Source organism: Typopeltis vanoorti, chromosome 22, assembly GCF_054136105.1.
Source record: "Typopeltis vanoorti isolate ZY-2024b chromosome 22, IOZ_Tvanoo_1.0, whole genome shotgun sequence".
NCBI lineage: Eukaryota > Metazoa > Arthropoda > Arachnida > Uropygi > Thelyphonidae > Typopeltis > Typopeltis vanoorti.
In genome coordinates, this window is record NC_143570.1 from 8,961,571 (window position 1) to 8,987,176 (window position 25,606).

At 35.2% G+C, this 25,606-nt stretch overlaps 1 protein-coding gene across 1 annotated transcript in view; it reads left to right on the forward strand.

Moving 5' to 3' along the window:
* The window catches only part of Ppcs (phosphopantothenoylcysteine synthetase), a 178,095-nt gene that overhangs the window by 88,720 nt on the left and 63,769 nt on the right, over positions 1 to 25,606 (forward strand). The window contains exons 4-5 of the mRNA XM_090412409.1: positions 2,348 to 2,562; positions 24,112 to 24,231. Coding sequence (XP_090268535.1) covers positions 2,348 to 2,562; positions 24,112 to 24,231 — 335 coding nt within the window. The remainder of the gene's footprint in view (positions 1 to 2,347; positions 2,563 to 24,111; positions 24,232 to 25,606) is intronic.

Here is a 25,606-nt window from a genome sequence, read left to right on the forward strand (position 1 = left end):
CGGAGATGTATCAAGCGTTGACTGTTCTAGATGTTAATAGGCCTATGGAGCATATCACCATGTTGGAAAAATCTTCTTCTTTGTGACTGATCCAAATTGCAAAATTTTGCATTTGGCATATAGATTTAAATAACTTTTTCTATGCCCTAATTGTGCTTGAGAGAGAGAGAGAGATTTAATCTATTTAACAATGTTTCAAGTTGGAAGTTTAAATTTTAAAGTTTTAACAATGTTTAAAGTTAACCACATAAAGTGGTTAACTTATTTTGGGTTATTCATATTGAAAAAGTAGTATACGTTGGGTGTGAATCTGCCAGATTTAAAGTGACCGTGGTGTACCTCAGGGTTCAGTCCTTGGGCCATTATTGTTCAATGTATACATTAATGACATCAGGCAGGGTCTAACATCAGATGTGCAATTGTTTGCCGATGATGCAAAGATAGGGAGGGCAATCAGGATGCTACTGATATTCAGCACTTACAAAATTATTTGAATAGGCTGGAAATCTGGGCAAATGCAAATGGCTGTCAGTTTATTGTTAGTAAGTGTAAATTATGCACTTTGGCATGATTAGATTTCTAGCAGCATAATATATTAGCAGGATTATACTAAAAGAAACTGAGGAGGCAAGGGATCTTGGCATATTGGTGGATTGGAATTTGAAGTTCAAAGTTCACATAGCAAAAGTTGCAAATACAACTCAGAGGATGATTGTGATGTTGAAGCTAACCCTGACATGTAAAGATAGGGAAGTCATTTTGGATTATTGTGTGCAGATTTGGTCTCCCAGATAAGGGGATGAAGAAGCTGTGGAGAGGGTGCAAAGAAGAGTTACAAAGATTATATCCAGATTATGGGATTTAGATCAAGGACAATTTGCGAATATGTGGATTGTAGACTGGTTAAAAGGAGAAAGAGTGGGTGATATGATAGAGGTCTATAAACTTTTGAATGGATATAATAGGATATTGTCTGATGAAATTTTTCATTATACAAAGGTGGGGAGAGAACACAGGTGCATCCATGGAAGTTTGTTCACAGTCAAGAAAGGGGGTAAGAGCTAGGTTTTTCTCCTAGAGAGCAATGAGTGAGTTGAATAGTTTGCCTTTAGGGGTAGTGAGTGCATCTAGTATGAATGAATTTAAGGGAAAGTATGACAGCTGGTTTGGGTGATTTATAGCCTCTCTTGGTGAGTTTTTTGACTCCCTGGAGGTCTCGTATAATAAGAAGAAATAAGATGAAATTTCTTATTTGCTTGATATTTTCTTAATCAGCCATTAGTATCAACTCTATAAGTGAATTTAGCAATTTGATTGTTTCTGACTGAAAAATATATTTAAAATAAAAGTTAGATGTGCACAATTGTCATCATCATCAAATTCTTGCCATGTACCCTCAAGGGGTGTACAGGATATGATAGTACTACATGAAATACATCATTAATAACTGCCTATCTACAATTTTCCTGCAAATCAGTCTGTTACTTGTCAAGACTCCAACATTATCAGATCTTATATTTCTATCGTCTAAGGCACATTGTACCGTATCAATCCACCTATATCTTAGTCTTCCTCTGGGTCGTTTTCCTGCCAACCTGGCAGAGAACATTTGTTTTGCTAATCTTTCCTCACCCTATTCGTGCACAATTGTATAATTATAAAAGATAAATTCACTTATGTTATTAGGAATTTTAGCAATCTTATATAATGCAATAATAAAAGCATGACAGAATTTTTATTTTAAGATCATATGAGAACTTTAACTACCATTGGTGCAGAGCTATAAATAAAAAATATATTGTTTCAGGAAAGTTACTTAGTATTATAATACACAATGAAGTAGTTCTTTGTTAGTACTATTTTAATTTCTAGCAATTATTTTTGCAAATTTTTTTCTAACTTCTGAGCACGGCCATATTTACATTTTTCCCGGAGGCTGGTAGGGCTTCAAGAAAATATTCTCCTCAGACCCTGCCAGCCTGAGGTGCACTCTAGCATGAAAAATTGGCCTTAATTTTTGGGACCCTCTAACTAGAGCCTCATGCACCTGTGCATGAGTATGGGCCTGCTTCTGAGCTGTTTCAATTAAATCTGTAAGCATTCACCATTATAACAAACTCACTTACTATAGCAAACTACTGTAAATTACCTAAAACCTCATAGGTACAATGTTGTCTTAGAGAAAATTCATTATAGAAAAGAAACTATTCCCTATAACAAAAAATTCTGTAACAATATAAATTGCTATATCCTAAGCCTGTTCTAGTTAAAGTCAACTGTATATGTCTTTTGAATTAAATACTAATTATAATTTTTTTTTTTTTGTTAAATTTCTTTTTACTTTTAGTGGGTCAGGAGATGGTAAAGGAACTTTTACCTATATTAGAAAGCTATGAGTTAGTCAAGAATTCTGGCAGACTTTTGAAAATTACTTTTACAGCATTAACTGAATATTTGCATCTACTTCGAATTGTTGCCAAAGCTCTTAACCCATTAGAGCATAAAGCTCTTCTTTATCTTGCTGCTGCAGTGTCAGACTTCTACATTCCTTCCACAGATATGGTTAGTTTTTTTTTTTTTTTTTTACTTTTTTATTAAAAAAAAATTGAACTTTTTCAATATTTTAAATACAGTAGTTTTTGATGCATTGTTTTAATATCTTTTAAATTATTTTAAATTATATGCAACTTGCAAATTTCCTTAATTATCTTACAAATAGTGTATGAGTTACAAGGAATTAACACACACTTTACTCCCACTCTGAACAGTTGCAGATCTTAATACACCTTCCTTAATCAGAGTGTAATTTAACATTAATCAATTTTTTATATAGTATTTGGTTAAGATAATAAATCAGATTTGTATCCCTGATGGCACATTGACTTCAAAATTCATGTGACCTATAAAGGAAAAGACTTTGACTGTTTAAAATTTTTTTTATTTAATGTAAACAAAATATATATACAATATAAATTGCTATATAATATATTCCCTTGAACTTGTTAGACTAAGAAAATGTGTCATAGTACTACAACTAGTAAGAATTTGATTAGCTGCCTATTTAAATTTTAGCAATGAACTTAACTGATGATGTCATTTAGACATTAAATCTTCAAGAGCTCTGAAATAAATTATTTATCTCTCTCTCACTGACACTCACAAAGAAACCCAAAGAGCTGGTCTGATAATGATGGGTGGGGGGAGGACTAAAGGAATGCTTCAGTTTCTATATACTAATGCCAGAAGTATCAGGAACAAGAGGGAGGAGTTTTTGGCATTGGTTAGTGCAATCTTACTAAAATTTATAAACATTAGTGAGACTTGGCTAACAGCAGATGATGTAGTTACAGGGATTTAATGTGAAGTTTAGTATTTTCAGGGAAGATAGGATGGGGGAAAGAGTACTCATGGTAATAGCAGATGAATTGCAGCCAAAAAGAATAGGAGACAGTTGGGAGGGTGGCTGTTCATTTGAAATAATCTGGTGTGAGATAAAGGACAGTAAGACAAATTATACAGTTATTTGCTGCTATAGGCCAGGGAGTTCCACAGATGATCTGGAAGACATGCATTGCCAAATCATACAGGTCGAATGATTATTATGGGAGACTTCAACTATGGAGATATAGACTGGAAAGAAGAACGATTACATGGCAGGAAGGAAATAGAATTTATGCACTTGTTGAGAGATAATTACTTAAGGCAGCATGTAAGGGGACTAGGGGTGGGAGAATATTGGACCTCGTCATAGGATCAGAAGAGCTATCCATAACCAAGGTGAAAACATTGCCTCTAATTGATGAAAGTGACAATGTGGTCTTGACTTGAGAAATTGTAAAACATGAGGAGTATTCTATCAAGAAGGGGTATTTGTGGAACTTCAAAGCAGGTGATTATGACATGCTTAGATACAAGTTTAATAATCTGTGCTATGGCATAAAGCTCTGCAAGGTAATCCATGTGTTGAGGCTTAAGTGCTGTGAAGAATTCATGTTCAAGGTTTAATGAAATATTATCAGCACTGAGAAAGGATTAAAACTAATTTTAATACTTCCAATATTTCGTCTCCGTCACAGAGACATCTTCAGGGATTCCAAAAAAACATTTTGTAACAACACACACACAAATACAATACAATAGTCAGTGAAACTAAAGTCCTATCTAGGTGGTGTGCCCTCTATGGGCATTTGCAGGTGGCCTAGGATGTAAAGAGGGATCTCTGATAATTAAAGTTTCCCAAATTTTGGAAAGTGTAATGTATTCGTATTTGTTTAAATTAGGTTGATTCCTGAGTGCAGATGAAGATTCAAAGAATAGTCTTTCTTTTTTGAATTTACTATGGTGGAGCATGGTGGTTTTTTTTCAGGTGATCCTGTGGGTTATATCCAGTGGTGAGCTATATGGGGCTCGCCTGAGCCCTTTGTTAAATTTTTCTCAAATTCGCGAGCCCCCTTGTTCTTCTTGTTTATATTTTATTTTTTCAAAAAACAAATTTATTTTCTCAAACACAGAATAAAGTCCTGTGGTACAGAAAATTTTCAGTATAGAGACCAGATATTTTGAGACATAACAAGTTTAATAAAATAAACAATATAATTTTAATACTTCCAATATTTCGTCTCCGTCACAGAGACGTCTGTAAGTCAAATGACTTATGCTACAAGTAGCATAAGTCATTTGACTTACAGATGTTATCAGAACTCCACAATTAGTACATAAAAACAAGTGATCAGAATAAAAAACAAAACAAAACATTAAGTTAATTACTCCATATGCAGTGGAACAATGCCTCTTATTGTTGTCAGGCTCTGTAGCATGGCACATGTCATATCCAAGATTAGCAATAGTTAGATTTTTAATGAAAGAGGATCAAACTTGGTGTAGGGTTAAGTCTTGATTTTTGCTTCATTATGCAGGAATCCTCAGCATTTTAGAGGGCTTCCCTAAACTTTGTGTAAAGCAGTTATGATTGATATATGGCATTTTTGCTTTTTGCTAAACAACTTGATGGCCTGTATATTTGTGGGATGCCAAACCTGATTTATGCTTTCTTTTTTTGACATCTTTTAATGTTCAGATTGCTTCATGCTGACTTTTCAGCTTGTGATAATCACCTGAAATTCCACTTACTGCTTCACTGAAAATTCCATACCTGGCAATCTCCCATATCATAATTGCATGATTCCTCTCACCAATTAGAAGCAGTCATGGTTACTGACAAGTTTTCTGATGATATGATGGTGTAGCACTCTTGAGCCAGGTCTCTTCAGTTACATGTTGCTTCAGGTAGTTCTCTCTTAACAACTGTATAAATTTTATTTGCTTTTTTTTCCCCCTGTAACTGTTCCTCCTTGCAGAGTATGGCTTAGTGGTCCCCATATTAATTACTCATTCTGATTTGCCTAATATACAAGCAACCAACGATATGTTTCATTCCTTGGTCTCTGTCTCACACAAGATAGTCTCAAATGTAGTGCCCTCTGCATCCATGTCCTTCTACTGAACTTCTACTCTTTTTAGCTTCAGTTCTTCTTCTTCTACTATGATAGCAAAAACCTTTCCTCTGTCTTTTCTGAAAATAATATAGCATTGCCCTCCCTCAACCAAGTCTTACCGATGCCTATCACTTTTGGTGAAGTTGAGATGACCAATGCTGTAAACTCCCACTTATTCCTGATGCTTCTGGTATTAGTATACATAAACTGCTGTATTCCCTTGGCCTGTGTTTGACCCGTAACCTCCCTCAATTTGTAGGATTGACTATCCTACTCAATTTCAGAAGTTAAGATGGCTCACTCACCTCAAGGATGCCCATTCTCTTGTCCTCTTTCCTCTCTCCCTCCAAAAAAACCCCTAGTCTCCTGGACTCTGCACTTCCAAACACTCACTGAAAAATATTTTCTTCAGACACTTAATTTTAAATCCATTCAGATGCAACCCATTATCCATATATAAATCCTTTCATCCATGAACTCACTCCATGCATCCACAAACTCTATACCATTCACCTTCCAAAACTTATGCATTGAATCATTTGCAATCATGGTCCTTCTTCTAAACTTCCCTTCAACATGTGATGACAGCATATTTCTTCATATAATTCATAACCTCACTTGTCACCTGCTAAAGCAATCATTTCTTTCACTTTCCCCTCTCTGAATCCTAACACTGGAATCCTTAATTTTTACCTCAGGAGTTGATTTTGTTATGAATTTCTCAAGCACACCTCTCATCATGGATTCTCCATAAAAATAAAAATAAATAAAATAAAAAAAAAAACTCCCCTTATCCTCCCTTTTAAACTCTGCATCATGTGTGCCCCTCCTCCCCCCCTTTTCTGCCATGCCACTCACATGGCATTTATTTAACCATTCTATCTTGCATTTTGTGCTGGGACTTCACATTTACTCTCTTCATCTTCTGTTGTTTCTTTCATGCTATTATCTCATACTTTGGTCACCCTTTCTCACTTCCACCACTTTACTTTCAACAAGCCTCAACTACAAAGATCTGTATTTAAGTTTTGTCGATCTGGAAAAGCATATGACAATGCGCCAAGAGAGAAGCTATTCAATACGCTACAGTTATATGGCGTCAATGGGGCATCATATCAAGCAATACTTAGTCTTTATTTGAGTTGTAAGTCAGCAGTTAGAATTGAAGGAAGTACAGGAAGATGGTTTAATGTTAAATCTGGTGTGATTTAACACCAGATTTAACAATCAATTAACACCAATTTAACTTCAATTGAGGGGATAATGTACAAGGATGTACATTATCCCCTCTTTTATTCATTATCTATATGGATCATATTATGAAGGAAAATGGTATTAAACATGATATCAAAATTGGAGATGTTAATGTCAGCTCTTTGCTTTATGCAGATGATGTTATACTTCTAAATAAATCTGCTACAAGTCTGCAAGATTCCCTGACTAAATTGAATAACTGTTGTATTTGATATGGTCAGCAATAAAAAGACAATGAAAATAGCCAGAATCTTTGAAAATATCAACTGCGTTGTGAACGGAGAACTTGTGGAACAAGTAAAACATTTGAGCTACTTAGGCATGATTTTTAGTAAAGATGGTAAATTAAATATGGAAATAGACAACAGAATCAACAAAGCTGGTATGGTAGGAAGTCAATTGAATAAATTCATATGGAATAAGAGAGAAATTAGTCAGAACACTAAATTAGCGGTATACAAGACAGTGTTCAAACCAGTTTTAACTTATGGATCTGAGAGCTGGGTCAGAAGTAAAACACTTGACCAAAGACTAGAGACCACAGATCTGAAAGTACTGAGAAAGATTAGAGGCATGAACAGATGACATCAATGGCAATATCATATTAAAAATGAGGATATTAGGAAAGAACTTGATATTGTCAGCATACAGGAATGCATTAGCACAGCTAATATCAAGTGGTATCAGAATGGGTGAAGAAAGATTAGCAAAACAAGTGTTCTCTGCCAGGTTGGCAGCAAAACGACCTGGAGGAAGACCAAGATATAGATGAATTGATATGGTACAAAATGCCTTAGACGATAGAAATATAAGATCTGATAATATTGGAGTCTGAACAAGTAACAGACTGATTTGGAGGAAAATTGTAGATGGGGAGTTAGTAATGATGTAAATTTTTCATGTAGTACTATCATATCCTGTACACCCCTTGAGGGCGCATGGCAGGAATTTGATAATGATGATGATGATTTTTTTTGCTTCTTGTCATTACCTCTCTCTCTCTCTCCCACATTTCTGGCCCTAATATTCAAACACTTCCTATTCATGCACTCACCAGTTCTGCTCCTATTCTACAAAATCTTCTCCCTTTTCCAACAAGCACATCTCACACACATTGCAGTGAACAAAAATCTCACGTGTACTAGCCATTGTTTTGGTAGGCATCAGTGCCATAACAAACAGCATATAATACAAGTAACAGCTTTTTTTCCCCTTCTAATAACTACACAAGTAATTTAAAAGAAGCAAGCAAAATCTCATGAAAACAGTAGTCAAGTAAAAATGAATTCAGTATTGCCAGTTATTTCAAAATATGACTCCAAATGTCACTGTTGAAATCAAGATATAAGAAGTTTCTGAGTAAAAATTAAGAGTGTGAACAAATGGTATCAATTGCAGAACCATATTAAAACCAATGATATCAAAAACAAACTTGAAATGATTAATGTTCAAAATGTATAAGCTAAGCTAATCTAAGATGGTATTATCATTTAATTTTCAGATTAAATGAGAGCTGTATGAGAAATGAGAAACTTAAACTTGTCAAGAAATTATATTCTTGTTTAATTCTTTATCCAAGTGAAAGCAAACAAATTTTGCATGTGAAGTATCTTCACAACTAGGTTACTTTTATATAGCTACTGATGACTTCACATCAATTGTCTTAGTATTTCATAATAAAAAGCACATATCCTTTTGGACATATATAATGCTATGCCTTATGAGAAGGTATTCAACTTTGGTATCTATACTGGGTCTGACTTCCACTGATGAGACCTCAATAAAGGTCAAAACCAGTCTGAGTAGTGACCCTTTCCATAATGCATAGCACTATACATGTCCGAAAGGATGTGCTTTGCATTATAGAGCACTAAGGCATCAGCCTCTGTACAGAATTAGCTTAGTCGTGAAGATACTTTGTACACAAACTTTGTTTGCTTACATTTGAATAAAGGATTGAACAAGAATATAATTTCTTGACAAGTTTAATTTAATTTCTAACCAAATGAAACTTTCTACATAAGGGAAATGATCATAACCTATTTAAATGTTAGGTTTAATATTCCTTTCCTTAATAATGTGATCCATGCAGATTACAAATGTAGGAAGATAAAGAAAACCCTGCCTTAGTCTCTTTCCTAATATTTGTGGGACCTGGGACAAGAATAAATTGGAAGCTCACATGCCATGTGTCTAAATATTTAAAAGTTATAAACGAAGCTAAAAGACTGTTGAATAAAATAAGTTCTATCCTCCTACTTGACAAATATACCTCCATAACAACAACAACAAAAAAAAAAATCTGTAGTTTTTATATGATTGAAAGTTCACAAAATATCATAAATTATTGAATTTAATTATCATTGCATATGTCTGGGTGTTCACTGGTAATGTTTACATGAGTAATAAAGTAAAGACATACATAATTCATAAATTATTATATGTTTATTTCATAAAATTTATTTTCCCATAAGATCAATTCTGAATATTTCATTTTTTTACCTCTTATAATTGTTTTTTGTGTTTGTGACATGTGTTCCCTCTAAAGTGCAGGGGACTCTTGTTTGGGTCTAAGAGCAGCCCTGCCTTACATGTGAATTAACATATATTTTTGTGTATATCCTTTTGGGATCCACTGATGGATCCCTAACTTCAAGATCTTACATTAAACTGAAACTCCCATTCATTTGTCCATCTGTCTAGCTTATTTAAATTCTCTTGAACAGCTGCTGATCTGCACTATTACTAATAATCCTTTTCAACTTCACATCATCTGCAAACAACTGAATATTGCTCTGCACTCCATTTACATTGTCATTGAGATAAAGGATAAACAATACAAGTTCCAATACTGAGTCCTGTGGAATCCCACTTGTAACCATTTCTTTTGATACCACTCTGTCATACACAACTCTCTGATATCTCTCAGACAACAAATCCTCGATTTAATTCACTAACCTAATATGTGCTGTGACTTAAATATTAGCTTATTGTGTGGTACCCTGTCAAATGCCTTAGACCACATTAACCTCTCTTATAAAAGGCTGTCAGATTAGTAAAACACAAGTGCCCCTTACATGTTACCTTGGATGTTTGTCCTTCAAGAATTCCAGAAATTTGTCCTCTTACTATTTTGGTTCTTCTTCCCAGTGTATACTGCTGTAGTTAAAATCTCCCATATGATCATTCTTTTTGCAGTCTGTTAAGCTAAACTGGCTAAACCCTCCTGCTCTTCATCCTCTTTGCACCTTGTTTATAGCAACATCCACTGCTAAATATCCTGTCCTGATCACCTCCATCTCAAATTAGTGCCATTGTCCTCCAGATCCTCTACTCTGAGTAGTTCTCCACTACTGTGTCTTCCCTTCCTATCCTGCTGAAAAATGCTATACCCTGCTACTTCTGTGTCTTGTCAATATATCATCTTCTGTCAGCCATGTCTCACTGGTCCCAGTAATCTTTGGGCAGGCTGAAGCTATCAGCACCACCAATTTATCTCCTTATTTTTCAGATACTCTTGACATTCATTTAAAAAAACATCAGTACATTGTCAGTGTTTCTATACCTACGAGAGTTGTTTGAAAAGTTTGGTAAATTTCCAATAGACGGTGACACAATTCGTTCATTCATACCAGTGTTGGCATGTATCATCTTTTTCATGACAACCGGCAAAATTTTAGCCACATGCGAAGCATAGTTCACATTTTTCATAAAAATAGAAAAAAATTAGTTTCTTGCAGTGATAAAACACTTTTCTTTGAAGAAGTGAATGGCCATGCAGATCAAAGCTGAGTTAGATGCAATTCACGGGGACTCTGCATCAGCATTAAAGACTATTTATTTTTGGATAAATAAGTTTAAACGTGCTTGTAAGTCCATTGAAGATGAAGCATGCTCCAGACGCCGGACTGAGGTCACTACAAAGGAAATGATTGACAAAATCCATGGTATCATTATGGAAGACTACTGAGTGAAAGTGCGTGAGATTGTAAGCATCTCAAATGTGAATATCCTATATGAAAAATTGCACATGAAAGAGCTGTGTGCACTATGGGTGCCGTGATTGTTTACTGTCGATCAAAAAAGCGTGTGAAAAGACATTTCAACACAATGTTTGGTGATTTAACCGCAGTTTGCAGGATTTTTTGCGTTGGTTCGTGACTGTAGACAAAACTTGAATCCACCACTACACACCTGAGTCCAAGCAGCAGTCAAAACAGTGGACAATGCCTGGGGAAAGAGCACTGAAAAAAGCAAACACCGTTTTGTCAACTGGAAAGGTGATGACCACTGTTTTTTGGGATTCCCAAGAAATTATCATGATCGACTATTTGGAAAAGGATAAGAGAATAACAGGAGTCTATTATGCATCATTGTTGGACCATTTAAAAGAAGAACTGAAGAAAAAACGGCCAAGATTGGTGCACAAAAAAAAGTGCTCTTTCAAGACAACACCATCCCACACATCGGCTGTCGCAATTGCAAAATTGCACGAATTGGTTCCACATCCACCGTATTCTCCTGACTTGGTCCTGTGTGACTACTTGTTCCCAAACTTAAAAATTTGGCTCGGTGGGAAAAAATTTTCTTCAGATGAGGATGTCATCAAGGCTGTCAATGACTATTTTGCACAATTTTACAAACCCTATTTTTTAGATGGGATTAAAAAATTGGAAAAAATTGGTTGGAAACTCCCTGGACCAAATGTGTAGACCTCTATGAAGACTGTGTTGAGAAATAAATTTGATTTTTTCCAAAAAAAAAATGTGTTTAACTTATTTTTTTACTTAACTTTTCAAACAACCCTCATATCATCTTTCCCTTCAGATTCTACTGGATTCTGCATTACATTATATGTTCCCCCCCCCTTCTCCCAAGTAACTAGTCCCACAAGAGACCACCCTACTACTATTCACCCCTGATAATTCTAGTTTCTCATGCACTAAAACCCTCACTTGTTCAGAGAACAATATTCTCTCTCATCCTTTCTTGTTCAAAAGCAGGCCATCTCTCACATACAGTCCTCTTCTATTCCCAAATGCACTGCAGTCACCTACATAATTTATGCCTCTCTTTTGACACATTCTGGCTATCATACCATTCATTATTTTATATATATATATATTATATTCGGTTTTATATATATATTATATATATTTGGTTTTACCAAAGTCTGGTAAAACCAAATGTTCTTGCTTTCACCTGAACAATAGTCTTGTAAATCAAAAACCAGAGATATATGCTGATGGAACATTAATTTTGTTTAATCTGACACCTAAATATCTGGGAATAACTCTGGATAGAACTCTGACATATAAACAGCATATGATTAATATTGCTGCTAAAGTTCACACCAGAAATAACATAGTTCAGAAGCTTTGTGGTACTATATGGGGCTCAAGTGCCACAACTCTCTGGTGCACTGTAATGGGTCCAGTTTACAGTGCAGCAGAGTATGGTGCTCCTGTCTGGCTCAATAGTTACCATGTCAATAAACTAGATACTCAACTTAACTCCACTCTGTGTTTAATAACAGGTTGTGTTAGGAGTACACCCTTACAATGGCTCCCCACTTTGAGCCATATTGCTCCTCTGGAACTGCAACAACAGGAAGCCTTGCTTTGTGAATATAAAAGAATTTTAAATAACCAAAATCTCCCAATACATGAATTTATTCCAGATGCCTTATCTAATAGACTAAAATCCAGAAGACCTACCATAAAAACCACCCGTAATCTTCTTAGCCAGAATGACAGTATGGTGAGTAGGTGGGATGTACTGTGGTCTCAAGCAGTATCACCTGAAGTTTGCAATCACATAAACATCTTCCAAAAACCATCTGGATTTGACCTGCCCAGGAATATATGGATGATGGCTAACAGGATTCGTACAGGCCATGGTGCATGTGGAGACTTACTTTCAAAGTGAGTAGTATCTGGGTAACACATTATCTTCCCTCTCTTCTGCCATACTACCTGATTCTCTCTCTCTCTCACAAATCATTTGTGCCCATCATCACAATCATCCACTCTTTCACCTCACTTAATTGCCATAATTGCACTATCTGTTTTTCCTCTAGGCAAACACTCCTCTGGCATTCTTTTGCACTCCACAGATCATCAAATCTCCATAAATCACACTTCTTACCACTCTGTCCCTTCCTTGCTCACCTGCATCCTTCACTCTCTCTCTCTCTCTCTCTCCCCCCTTCCCCTCCCTCCCATGACACTTGCCATCCTGTCACCTCTCCGTGCCTAGTTTATGCACTGTCTCACCTTTCTCTCATTCCCTAGTTCTCCTACTTTCTCCTGTTCTCTCATTCCCATAACTCTCTTACACTCCTACTCTTATTCATTTCACATTCATCCTTGTCAATCTTCTAATCTCTTCTTTCACACTCCTGAACTCATTCCTTGTATGTTCCACTTCTTCTCTCGGTGAATCTACCTCTCTCCCTTTCCTTGTAACCTACTCTCATTTGACATTTACCCATCCAATCAATACCACCTTCCAAACCTACTACGCTCTTTAATTTTATATCCCTATTCACATGACATTCGTCTTTCTCACCCTCGTTCACACTATTCGTCTTTTTCTCAGCCAGCATTTACTTATTTCTGACATAACGCTGCTGAAGTATGTTAATCTAATTTCCATCTTGCAAAGCTCTTCCCATTTCCTATATTTTTAACAGAAACACACTCCCCAGTCTCTTACCTGCTACATTTCTAACTGCCAGGAGGCAAACATACAGCAAGCACTGCATACCTGCCATCCTGTCACCTCTTCATGCCTGAAATAGCATCAATAATTCCCCCACTCAGTACTAAGCCCATTGGAACATACAGCTGTACAGCTGCCGCTCAACATCCTTTCACAGTACACCTTGAAACCCACAAAACTAGTTAGTTTATGTATGTATCTACTTGTGTGTGTGTTGTTGGGGGGGGGGGGGGGATTCTATAAACTGAAAAAGAAAGGGTGCCATTGGGAACAAACTTCCCAATCATCTCCTTTTCCAACAATACGGTATTATTAAAACAATTGTCAACAGATCCTCCAAGTTCTGTTCCAAACAAGCTTCCCTCACAGCTGATCTCTCCTTTCCTTCCTGACAAATTGCTATAATGCCAATGATTAAACAAAATAGTTCCTCCTATTTTGTCACATCCATATCATGCCATTTAGGAAACTAATGAAGGTTTTGAATATGAATTAACTTCAGAAATATCTGGACTAAAACAAATTATTAGACTGATGAGGAGAGAATTGGAAAAAGCTGAAACGAGATTAGCAAGACATTGAAAAGATGTGCAGGAAAATGAGAAACAAAAAAAAAAGCATTGAATCAGATCAATTACTGAATAACAATAATCATGTGGGTAAAATCAATTATAAAAAGAAGGATATTATGTGGTATGAAGATTAGATTATAAAACTTGCGATTGATGACTTTGTTATTACTTCAAGTTTTCCCAGTGCTAAAATCAAAAATTTAATGAATATAATTGAAAAACAGAACAGAAAAGTAAAAAAGATGGCAGTTCTAGTAGGAACAAATGTCTGTACAGTATGAGAGAGAGAGAGTATGAAAGAATTTCTGGAAGAATTGAGTGTTAAGCATGAGAAAGTGAAAATAGCATATTACCTAGACATGATAACATCGAATTAAGGAGAAGACTATGATAGCAAATGATTGTATATATAGACTGTATAGAAGGATTGGTTGCGAGTTTTTGAATGTGTGAAGTATGAGTTGAAGAAAGAAGGGATTGATATAAGAGGGATTGCCTGCATTTGAATTCATTTGGTATCAGGAGGCTGGAGAAATTATTTATTGGTATTGAGACCTCTGGCTGTGGTGCTGAATGTGACGATGAATGTTATGTCTGATATCTTGTGGGAATAGGTGCTTGGGAGAGGGGGTGGAATACAGTGAGTAATGATGAATCCAGTGGAGTCTAGAGGGGATAATGGTGGGTAAAGAAACAGTGACATTTTTATTCTTTATACTAATGCTAGTAGTATCTGGAATAAAGGAGATGAATTAGTGTTGCTGATAGCATCAGCCTGTCCAAAAATTATTGGGAGGATGAGGAGAAGGAGATGTTTAGGCAGTTGAGCTTGCAAGTGGAAGAAGAATGATTGTAATAGGAGATTTTAACTACAGCAGTATAAATTGAGAAGAGGAAACTGCATGTAGTAATAAGGGAATGGAATTTATAGAATTCTTGAGGGACAAATGCCTTAGGCAACATGTAAAAGGATCCAAGAGTGTTGGATTTGGTAATAGAATCAGAAGAACTGATTATAACTGAGATGGTATCTCTTCCCCCAGTTGGAGAGAGTGACCATGTGGTTTTGACTTGGAGGATGAATAGTCATGTAGGAGTATCAAAGAGAAAAGAATGTATGTAGAATTATAAGGCAAGTGATTATAATAGTCTTAGGTGTCAACTTGGGGCAGTTCCATGGAGGGAGGAATTGGAAGGACGAGATATCATTAGTGCTTGATATCTTGTGAAGATATCAATTTGGTGTTAAGTGGATGACACACAATATCAAACAGGAACTGCAGGTAAGAAAGAGGTTATGAGAGAGATATAAGGAGAGGGATGGAGAGCAGATGCATGAAGAGTATGAGTATAAGACTCAGATGAGAAGCGTGACTAGTATGGTAAGGAAGCCAAAACTGGAATATGAGAAGAGATTGGCCCTGAGATCCAAAGAAAATTCTAAGGAATTTTTGAGCTCAGTGACCAGTAGGAAGAGAAATGATTCTGGAAGAATGACATTGTAGGATAAAAATAGGAATCGAGTGACCAATGCAAAAGACATGATAGAGTTTAGAAAGTTTTTTAACTTGGATATGTTATGTATTATGCATTCTATGTTACTTTGGGTATAATAAATGTTAAAGATACCAAGCTATTTTAAACCTGGTTTTACTCCATTTCCCAAGTAAGCAAACAAGTCAAGTTTGCGCTTGCAAGTGTTGCAAGTCTGGCTGACCCTGCAGGTAGTGCAAGACCAAGGCAACTCATGGTCAAAGTAGAATAAGCTCTGATCACCAATCTTAATATTTACCCATAATGCAAAGCACATCTCCTGGAGGAGATCTATGATGCTTTGTATTAAAGGCAAGGGGCCACTACCCAGACCGGTTTCGACCTTTATTGAGGTCTCATCAGTGGGAGCCAGGCTAGAAATACCAAGATTTTAGTAATACAGAGCTTATAAGTATTTTACCAGAACAAGTTACCATAAGGTGTTTTAACCTTATTAAATAAAAATCTCAGGAGGAGATATAAATGTAGAAAGTATTTTACCTTGGGTATAATAAATGTTAAAGATATCAAGCTATTTTAAACCTGGTTTTACTCCATTTCCCAAGTAAGCAAACAAGTCAAGTTTGTGCTTGCAAGTGTTGCAGGTCTAGCTGACCCTGCAGGTAGTGCAAGACCAAGGCAACTCATGGTCAAAGTAGAATAAGCTCTGATCACTAATCTTAATATTTACCCATAATGCAAAGCACATCTCCTGGAGGAGATGTATGATGCTTTGTATTAAAGGCAAAAATACAAAAGAAAAGGTGCAGTATGAGAGGAGATTGGCTCAGGCCAAGGTTAACTCAAGGGAATTTTTCCGCTACATGGCAAGCAAGAGGAAGAATAATTATGGCAGACTAACATTGGTGGATAGTCACGGTAGCAGACTAACTGCTGCAAATATATAGTGGAATTATCGAACCAGCACTTTATCAGCATATATCATACCACTGTAAATGATGCCATGCAATATATAGAAAGGAGGCAAGTATTTGGAGAAGTGGAAGTAAAAGAATCAGAGGTGCATCAGATGTTGGTTGGGTTAGATGTTAATAAGGCTGTGGGAATGGATGGGTTAGATGTTAATAAGGCTGTGGGAATGGATGACATATCACTACATATTCTTAGGGAATGTGCACCACAGTTGGCTATGCCCTTGACCTGGTTATTTAATGAAAGTCTTGCAGTGGATAGGGTTCCTAAGGAGTGGAAAGAAGGCAAATTTGTACCATTCCACAAGCATGGTTCTAGTATAGAAATCTCTAAATTGACCAGTCTATATAACTGCAGTTGCAGTCAAGGTGTTGGAAAGATTGGTAACGAATAGAATACAGGATTGGGTTGATGGACATATCATTCTTTATGATGGTCAGCATGAATTTGTAAAGGGTAGGTCCTGTTTTAGTAATTCACTTGCATTTTATGATAAGTTAACAAGTGTGTTAAATGATGGAGAATCATATACAGTGATATTCTCGTACTTTGCAAAAGCATTTGATAGATTACCACATGATAAGTTGGTACACAAGCTGTATGATGGAGCAGTGTCTCAAAAAGGAGGAGGATAACCAGTGGCATGCCCCAGGTTTCTGTTCTTGGGCCCTTGCTGGTTAACTTGTTTGTATACAGTATATCATGTGGATTCACTGGGGATCTTCAGTTGTTTGCTGATGATATAAAGTCGGGAAGAATTATGAGTGTCACTGCTTATGTTTAATTCCCTTCAGGAAAATTTGAATATACTTTTGACCTGGACAAAGGAGAGGGTTTGTAGTTTTAACATCAATAATTACAAGGTCCATTTTGAAGTGTAGAAATACAAGGCTGTGTACTATGCCGACAGTGCCATATTGCAGGAAGTGAATGAGATATTGCTAGCGTTAAAAAGCAGCTGCACATTGTAGTTACTATGATAAGAAGTACTCTAACATGTAGAGATAAGGAAGTGGATGTGCCACTGTATAAAGCAGGGGTTCCCAACCCTATGCCTGTGGGCACAATGATGCCTGTCGACCAATTTGTGTGTGCCCGCCGCTGTTCAACCGTGTACCGTATAGTTTGAAATAATCACACAACAATTCATGGCATGCTATATGATGCATGCGTTAATGACACACGACGAGTATTAAACGCATACAATGTAAAGTAGACGCGCATTCAAAGTTGTTCATTCCAGTTTAAGAACTGGAATATCATCATATTCTCCTAATTATGAAGCACTGGCCAATGAAATGCAATGCCAAAGATCACACAAACTTACATATATATATATATTTAAATTTTTATATAATGTAAAATTTCAAGTACTAAAACATTTGATTATAATGTAAACTTTGTATGTATTCATTTAACAAAAGAATTCAAAAAATTTGCTTGAAAAAATAGATGCTGCCCATCGCCCTACCGGTATTTTGAATGTGCTCTAGGACAGTGCTTCCCAAACTTCTGGCTGTCAGGTCCCCCCTTGCAAAAATTAAAATATTTCACGCCCCCCCTCGAAAAAAAAATCGTAATAGAGAGATGTATTATTATAATATTTATTGTATTTATATTCAATACAAAACATACACAGCGAATATTGCAAAAATCAAATGCATATATTACATTTTTTGCCTCTTGCCGTTTGGTTCTGAAGACGATGCGGGCTGTTCTGATAAAATATGAAATACTGTCCTTTTTTTTTTTTTTTTGAGTCTGTTTCTGCTTTTTCTCATTGTTCGCGGGATTTTTTTATATTTTTTTATCAGCGACGTATCCATCTCAGGGTTAAATTTTTTAACGTAGAATAGATCAAATAATATCACTACTTACCGATACTGGCACACCACAGACTGATAACATGAAATTAGTGAATATTACCTGAATAAGGGAATCCCCAGACCAGGAACATTTTTCTCTTTTGTGACTTTTCTCCCTTTATGGTAATTAACCCTAATGCGAAACAGACAGCAAAGGCAGGTTATTAAAACGTGCAAATGATTGGTGCGGTTTTAACAAAGGATCACGCAACTGAAAGATAAAAGCATAGCTGACAATTGAGTTGAAATGCTAACTCTCTTCAACCGAATTCCATATGTGAAACCTGCCATAACATTCATTATATATATACATTACTTAGTTTTAACACTTTTACGAATTTTAACACGTTTGGTTGAATTTTATTGCTGCCTTGGGAAATCGAACTCACACACATCTAATTAATAACAATAGTTTTCAGTTAGATATTGTGTTTGCCCATGCAACACATGGTTTTGTTTCAGTCTATATAGCATAGTTTCTGTATGAGGGGACATGTGATTCATTAATTAGTGTGTTTTTATCCCAGTTGTCTCTAATTGCACTATTTGTTGAGAAATATATTACACAGACTCCTCATACCTTATTCACTGGCATAATAAAAGTACTTGTTTTTATTGCCTCTGCAGTATAGTGGCTGTTAGGGAGGGCGTGTTGTTTATCACTGCAAGGGAGTTACTATCTCCCCACATGAACTTGTTTAAGCTTTTTTTCATGTGTGAAGTATATGAGAAACTTTTATTGGTAACAGAAAACTAGCTCGGATGCCAGTGATAATATAAAACAAGTTTTGATCAGTCCCTGATTGATGAAAGGGACAGGAAGATTTGGAGCTTCCCTGGAGAGCATTCGAAGTAAATACAATTAACCACTGCTTTGAAATGAAACATATGAATAAGCAATATTTACTAATATTCATTAAGGGTCAAAAAATACAGGAAGCAAAGTTTGTGAACCAACACCAATGTGTGAATTTTCCATTAAAATATAAAAAATAATAAAAGTTAAATACATTTCTTTTAAAATAAAAAAATCTACTTAGTCTTAAAACATTTTAAATTTGTTTTCATTATTTTGCGGCCCCCTTCAACGAAACCTACGGCCCCCAAGGGGGACGTGGCCCACAGTTTGGGAAGCGCTGCTCTAGGAAACAAAAAGATTGGGAACCCTTGGTATAAAGCATTGGTCAGACCACACTTGGATTAGTGTACTCAAATCTGATTACCTGGTTTTTAGTGTGATGTGGAGACATTGGAGAGGATCCAGAGAGGAGTGACTAAGACAGCATCAGGACTTTGGACTGTTTCTATGGAGAGAGGTTGAAAAAATGTGGATTGCAGAGTTTAGTGGATAAGAGGAAAAGCAGTGATATGATAGAGAAATTTAAAATCGTGAGAGGATTTTATCAGGTTAATGCAGATGAGGTTATAAAAAAAGTAGAAGATAAGAGTGGAAAAACTAGAAGTCATCCCTGGAAGTTAGGTAAGAGTGTGGTGAAGAGTTGGTGTGAGGAGTAAATTTTTTACATAGAGAATTGTCAGTGATGGAACTCAATACCAGAATGTATTGTTAATGCAAGTAGTGTTAAGGATTTTAAGATTCAATATGATAAATATGTTGTCAGTTGAATGAATCTCCCACGATGAGTCTGCCAACTCCATGGAGGGTGTAATAATAATAATAATAAAGGAACAGGTGAGCTCCAAAATCCATAGAGCTATTACCAACATAAAAGCTTTTGAATATTAATAAGGAGGCAATGTTAATCACAGAGAACAAAGACCTGAGTTCTCACAGTTTAACCAGCCATCATTCAATTTTCTCTTCCTCATTCATATATAAATACTAGTGTTACTCAGATGGTCAGGCTTCTGTAATGGTGGATGGATAACCATCTGTAAAGGATGCAGTAATTGAAATAGAGAAATTAAAAAATAACTCATAGGATTACCTGGTTATCAAGGAACACTCTAACATGCAGAGATAAGAAGTTTATTATTCCTCTTTACAAGGCTTTGATCAGATCTCATCTGGATTATTGTGTTCAGATTTGGTTGCTTGGGTTTCTTGGAGATGGGAATGAGGTGGAATGGATTCACAGTCAAGTAACTAGTGGTGGCAGGACAATATGATTCCCCATATGAGGGCAAATTGAAGATTTGTGGGTTACAGGAGCTTGTTGATTGGTGGATAAGTGCAGATATATTAGACATCTAAGTTGCTTGGGGAGTAGGTTATAGGACTAATATGGATGAAATATTTCAGTACACGAATAATGATAGGAAAATCTTTATTAATCTTTATTTATTCTTGCTAATCACATTCCATGGATGACTAGAGGTCATCCATGGAATGTGATTAGCAAGGGAGTGAGGACTATATTTATTGCTTGGAGAGTTGCGAATGAGTGGAATAGATTTCCAGAGTCAGTTGTGTGTGCTTTATAGGTGAATGATTTCAAGGCAAAATATGACAGATATTGTACAAGTATTGATGATTGTTGATTAATGTTTTTAAAATAGATCTGCAATGAGTATGGAATCAATGAAGGTGCTTGTATATGTATAACAATAATAAGAATAATATAGAAAGTCAATGAAACTAAATTATAATGGGAGGAATGGTCAGAATCTATCTGCAAGAACGACTAAGTTATTATTGTTGTTATTGCTGTAAATAAACCTATGCTGTTCATTATAAGGAAAGGTCATGCTTCAATAACTTGTTCACATTTTATAATAATGTGATGGTTGAGTTAGACAAGGTATGCCATGATATTTTTGGACTTTGTTAAAGCTTTTGAATGGATTCAGTATTGAAGGCCATTGCATGAGTTGGAGGATATGGGTTGAATTATAAACTACTGAATTGGGTAAAAAGATGACTGACTGATATATCAAAATGTGGTGTATAGGGGATGTGAGTCTGTAAAACTTAAAGTGATGTGTAATGTACTCCATGGATTTATTCTTGGTCCATTGTTATTTATTCTTTACATTAATCTTATTGGGAAGAATTTGACAGGTGGCATACATATGTTTGCTGATGATGCAAAGATGGGTTGAGTAATCAGGAATGTGGTTGATATGCAATATTCAGTAATTGAAAAATAATTTGAATGGGTTGGAATTCTGGGCATGCGAAAATTGTTGTCAGTTCAATGTAAAGTTATGCACTTTCATGTAACAAGATATCTGATGTCATATTATATTGGTGGGATTATATAAGAAACTGACCAGGATAGGATCCTGGAGTTATAGTAGATAGAAAGTTGAATTCAGGAGCTATATAACAATGATTGCAAATACAACTCAGAGGATAATTTCAATGCTGCAACAAACATTGACATGCAAGAATAAGGACGTCATTTGCCTGTTTATAAAGCTTTGATATGACATCATCTGGACTATTGTGTGCAGATCTGGTCTCCTTGTTTCCAATGTGATGCAGATACATTGGAGAAGGTGCAAAGGAGATTGTTACAAATGATATTGGATGGGGATTTATAGATGGAATGTTTATTATGAGGAGAGAGAGATTGAGAATCTATAGCAGTTGTTATATATGTTTGTTAGATGCAATTTGACTATGTTAGTTTTTTTTCCTTGAAATTTTTTGCTTTCTATATGGAACTGATATGTTTTCAGTCATTATATAGTTCTCTGAAGGAGATACTCTGATTTGGACTATCAGAAAATAAGAGTAAAATCCTCAATGGCTATGTATCTGAAATATTCCATTTCAAACAAAGGAAAGATGATGAAATATTTTCAACAAAATCACATGACATTTATCAAAAATAATAATGTTTTACTCAGAAAATAAGATTAAAATATCTTTATTTCTGTTATTAACATATATTCATAATGTTCAACTCTGTGACTCTAGTAATTAGAGAAAAATGAATTGTGAGAATGCATATATCTGATTTTCTTCTTTGCATAAGCTTTTAAAGCTCAGTTGGTAAGAACAGTGCCAAAAGGTGGGAAAGTTCTGAGTTTGAATCCCATGTAAGATGCAAAGAACCAACTGACCAACACACTGTAGGTTCAAATTCCACATTGCTACAGACATTTGTGAAAGTCTCTAGGTGATAGATGATTTTTGTCACCCAGTTTGAGACTGACTTATTACTGACTGGCTTATTAGAGGCTTATTCACATTATAAAAAAAAAAAATATTTTTCCTCCAAGTTTTATTCTCAAAGCCAGCCAGAAGAATACTCGCAATTAACAGGCATCATGTGCATATAGCCTTAGTTGTTTCAGCCATAATTCAAACAACTGCATATTGTACTGCCAATAGTGATCTGTAAATTGACTACTGCCATTTATAGATGGGGGAATTTTTTTTTTTTTTTAAATCTCTTAAGATCTCTTAAATTTATAATGTATTGAAAGATATTATGCTGAAATGTTTGTCCATTATTTATATGGAATATTGAACAGATTTATAAAATATAACTTGATCTGAAAAAAATACTTTGAATTTGTCTAAAAATTGAGAGACGTAAGTAGAAGAATTCATCATAAAATGTTATTACCAGAATCACTTACGTTTACTATTTTCATTTGTAAAATTTTTGGCTAAGTTTCATATCCATTATCAATACAGTTATAAGAAAACTCTAAAAAGAACAATTTAATTGAAAGCATGTGATATTAAATTTTTTGTGTAATTCTTTTTATTTTTATTTTATTTGGTCAAGTAAATACTTCTACTTCACTGTGAACACAAAATAATGTTCATCATTTATTTCTTTTTGTTGGAAGTTTTTTCACCTGGTTATACTATAAATTAATGATACCAAGAAATTATATTCTTGGTTTAATCCTTGATCCAAATGTAAGCAAACAAAGTTTGTGTTTGAAGTAATTTCAGGACTGAACAACTCTGATATAGAAGCTAATGACTTCATATCACTTGCCTTAGTATCCCATAATATAAAGCACATATCTTTATGGACATGTATAATGCTATGCATGATGGGGAGCAGTGGTGTAGCTAGGAGGGGTGGTCCTCCCCGAGCAGCACTTTGAACCGCTTTGAACTTTTGCAGTTAATTCTAAAATACAGTCTTGAGAACTGAGTTCCAAATATTGTAATACTACTGCGAATTTTCCTCACAATTGCTATAAATGTTGCTAGTTGTGAGAGGAGTTTTTCTAAATAAAATAGATTAAGAATTACCTAGGTTAGTGTGAAATAGACTTCGCTGTTGTCATCATCGATGATTTTGTTAACAGAAAAGCAAGAAAAATAATATTTTAGAATGTCAAAATTAAAGTTTTACTTCAAAAATAAACATAGTGTTTTAATCTATTTCTCTATACGCCATTTTGACTTTTTGTAGTATTTTTGGTGTGTTGAGAGGGGCGGCAAACTCAGGGACCGTCCCAGGCAGCAAAAGTTCTAGCTATGCCACTGATGGGAAGGGACACTAGCCAGACCTGTTTCAACCTTTATTGAGGTCTCATCAATGAAGCTGGACTCAGAAGTGATACCAAGTTGAAGTAATGAAAAAGTCATATTTCTTTTTAAGATGATATTTTGTAATATTGATGGATTTGTCATAAGACTATCAGCATGCTAAGGAAAATTTTAGTTTTTGTTTATCTTTTTACACACTGGGTGTAAAATCATTCATATATTAATGATTTCACAATATATTTAATGCAGAAAGAAAATAACTGGAATAGTAATGTCCGTTTTATTAAGAAATTATCTTTTTATAACAGGTTGTGCATAAAATTCAGTCAATGGATGGACCACTGAATCTCCATCTTCAACTTGTTCCCAAAATACTTCAACCACTTGTTTGCCATTGGGTACCAAAAGCATTTATTGTCTCTTTCAAAGTAAGTGGTTTTTCTGTTGCGATTGTTACTCTGTATTTTCTCTCTTTTATGCAAAGCTTCAGCATTTTCTTTGAATGAATATTCAAATTTATAATTGCAGCTATGCTCTAATTACAGTATCTATGGAATTATCCCATTGGATCTCATAGCTGATGCTGTCAATTCCATGTGTTAACTTTGGACAAAATTTACTTTGAAGAAGAAGTAGAAGAATTGTCAGGAGCAATTGCTCCTCTGAAGTATTTCTTCTACTTGAATTGGAAATTATTAAGCAGACTGCTCTACTAAATGGTTATAATCCAAGATTTACACAAAAATCATTGACAGTTACTGTCAACATCTTCCAAGAGAAGGAGAAGTCCACAGACCTATTCCTTATGTTATTTCTGACCACATGGCAAAGATTTTGTAGAAATTTTAACTCATTGTTACAACCTTTCAGCCATATCCACAGTCATTTTCTTCTCCAAAAGACTAACTATTACCATTATTGCTGCCTGATGTTTACAAAGTTCCATGTTCCTGCAGCTTGTCTTATTTGGTCAAACAGTAAGTAAAAAATGTATTTCACAACATCAGAGCCATATCCAGGTTATCAAATATCATAAATCTGTATAGCTTTACATGGAATTAAAAATACTAACCATGAGATCCAATGAGATAACATCAAACTCCTGCATAGCTCTAATTATAAATTTGAACATTTGTTTAAAGAAAGTGCTGAAGCCTTACTACATTAGTCTAACTTAAATTATAACAGTTTTCTTTCTATTCCAAAGTTTGCAAAATCGTTATGCTATATAAAAAAAAAAGCAAAACTTTTTTTTGGTAATGGAGCAGTCCCTTTTATAACCTTAGCTCTAAAAGAAATAAAATTAAATGAAGCTTCTAATTAAAGGATATTAATTTGACATGCCTGTGTGACATTTTTGAAGGTTACCTTTTTTTACAAGACTTCATTAGAGCTGAGATGATATATAATTAAAAGTGATGAACATAAGGTACCAATAACAGGGTAGAAATACATATCAGATAGCCAAAAAGATGAATTATGCAAACTATGAATTTAAAAGAACTGAAAATAAAGAAAAAAGGAATTAAAAAAATCTGTTAATACATGGTAAACCAGCAACATGATGGGAGCTGGCTCTTTTGTTTAAAACATCATCAGATGTAGATAGTAGAAAACTGACTGTGAACTTACCACATGGTTTTTATGAAATGTATTAAGAGGAGTTGGGTTGGTTTGAGAGTTACTCTCCCTCTGAGAATTACTTCCCTCTACTCTTCATAATCTCATCAATACGTGGGATTATGAAGAGTTGAGGGGAAGAAGAAATTTAGAATTTGTGCACTGTAGATTCTAGCAGACAGG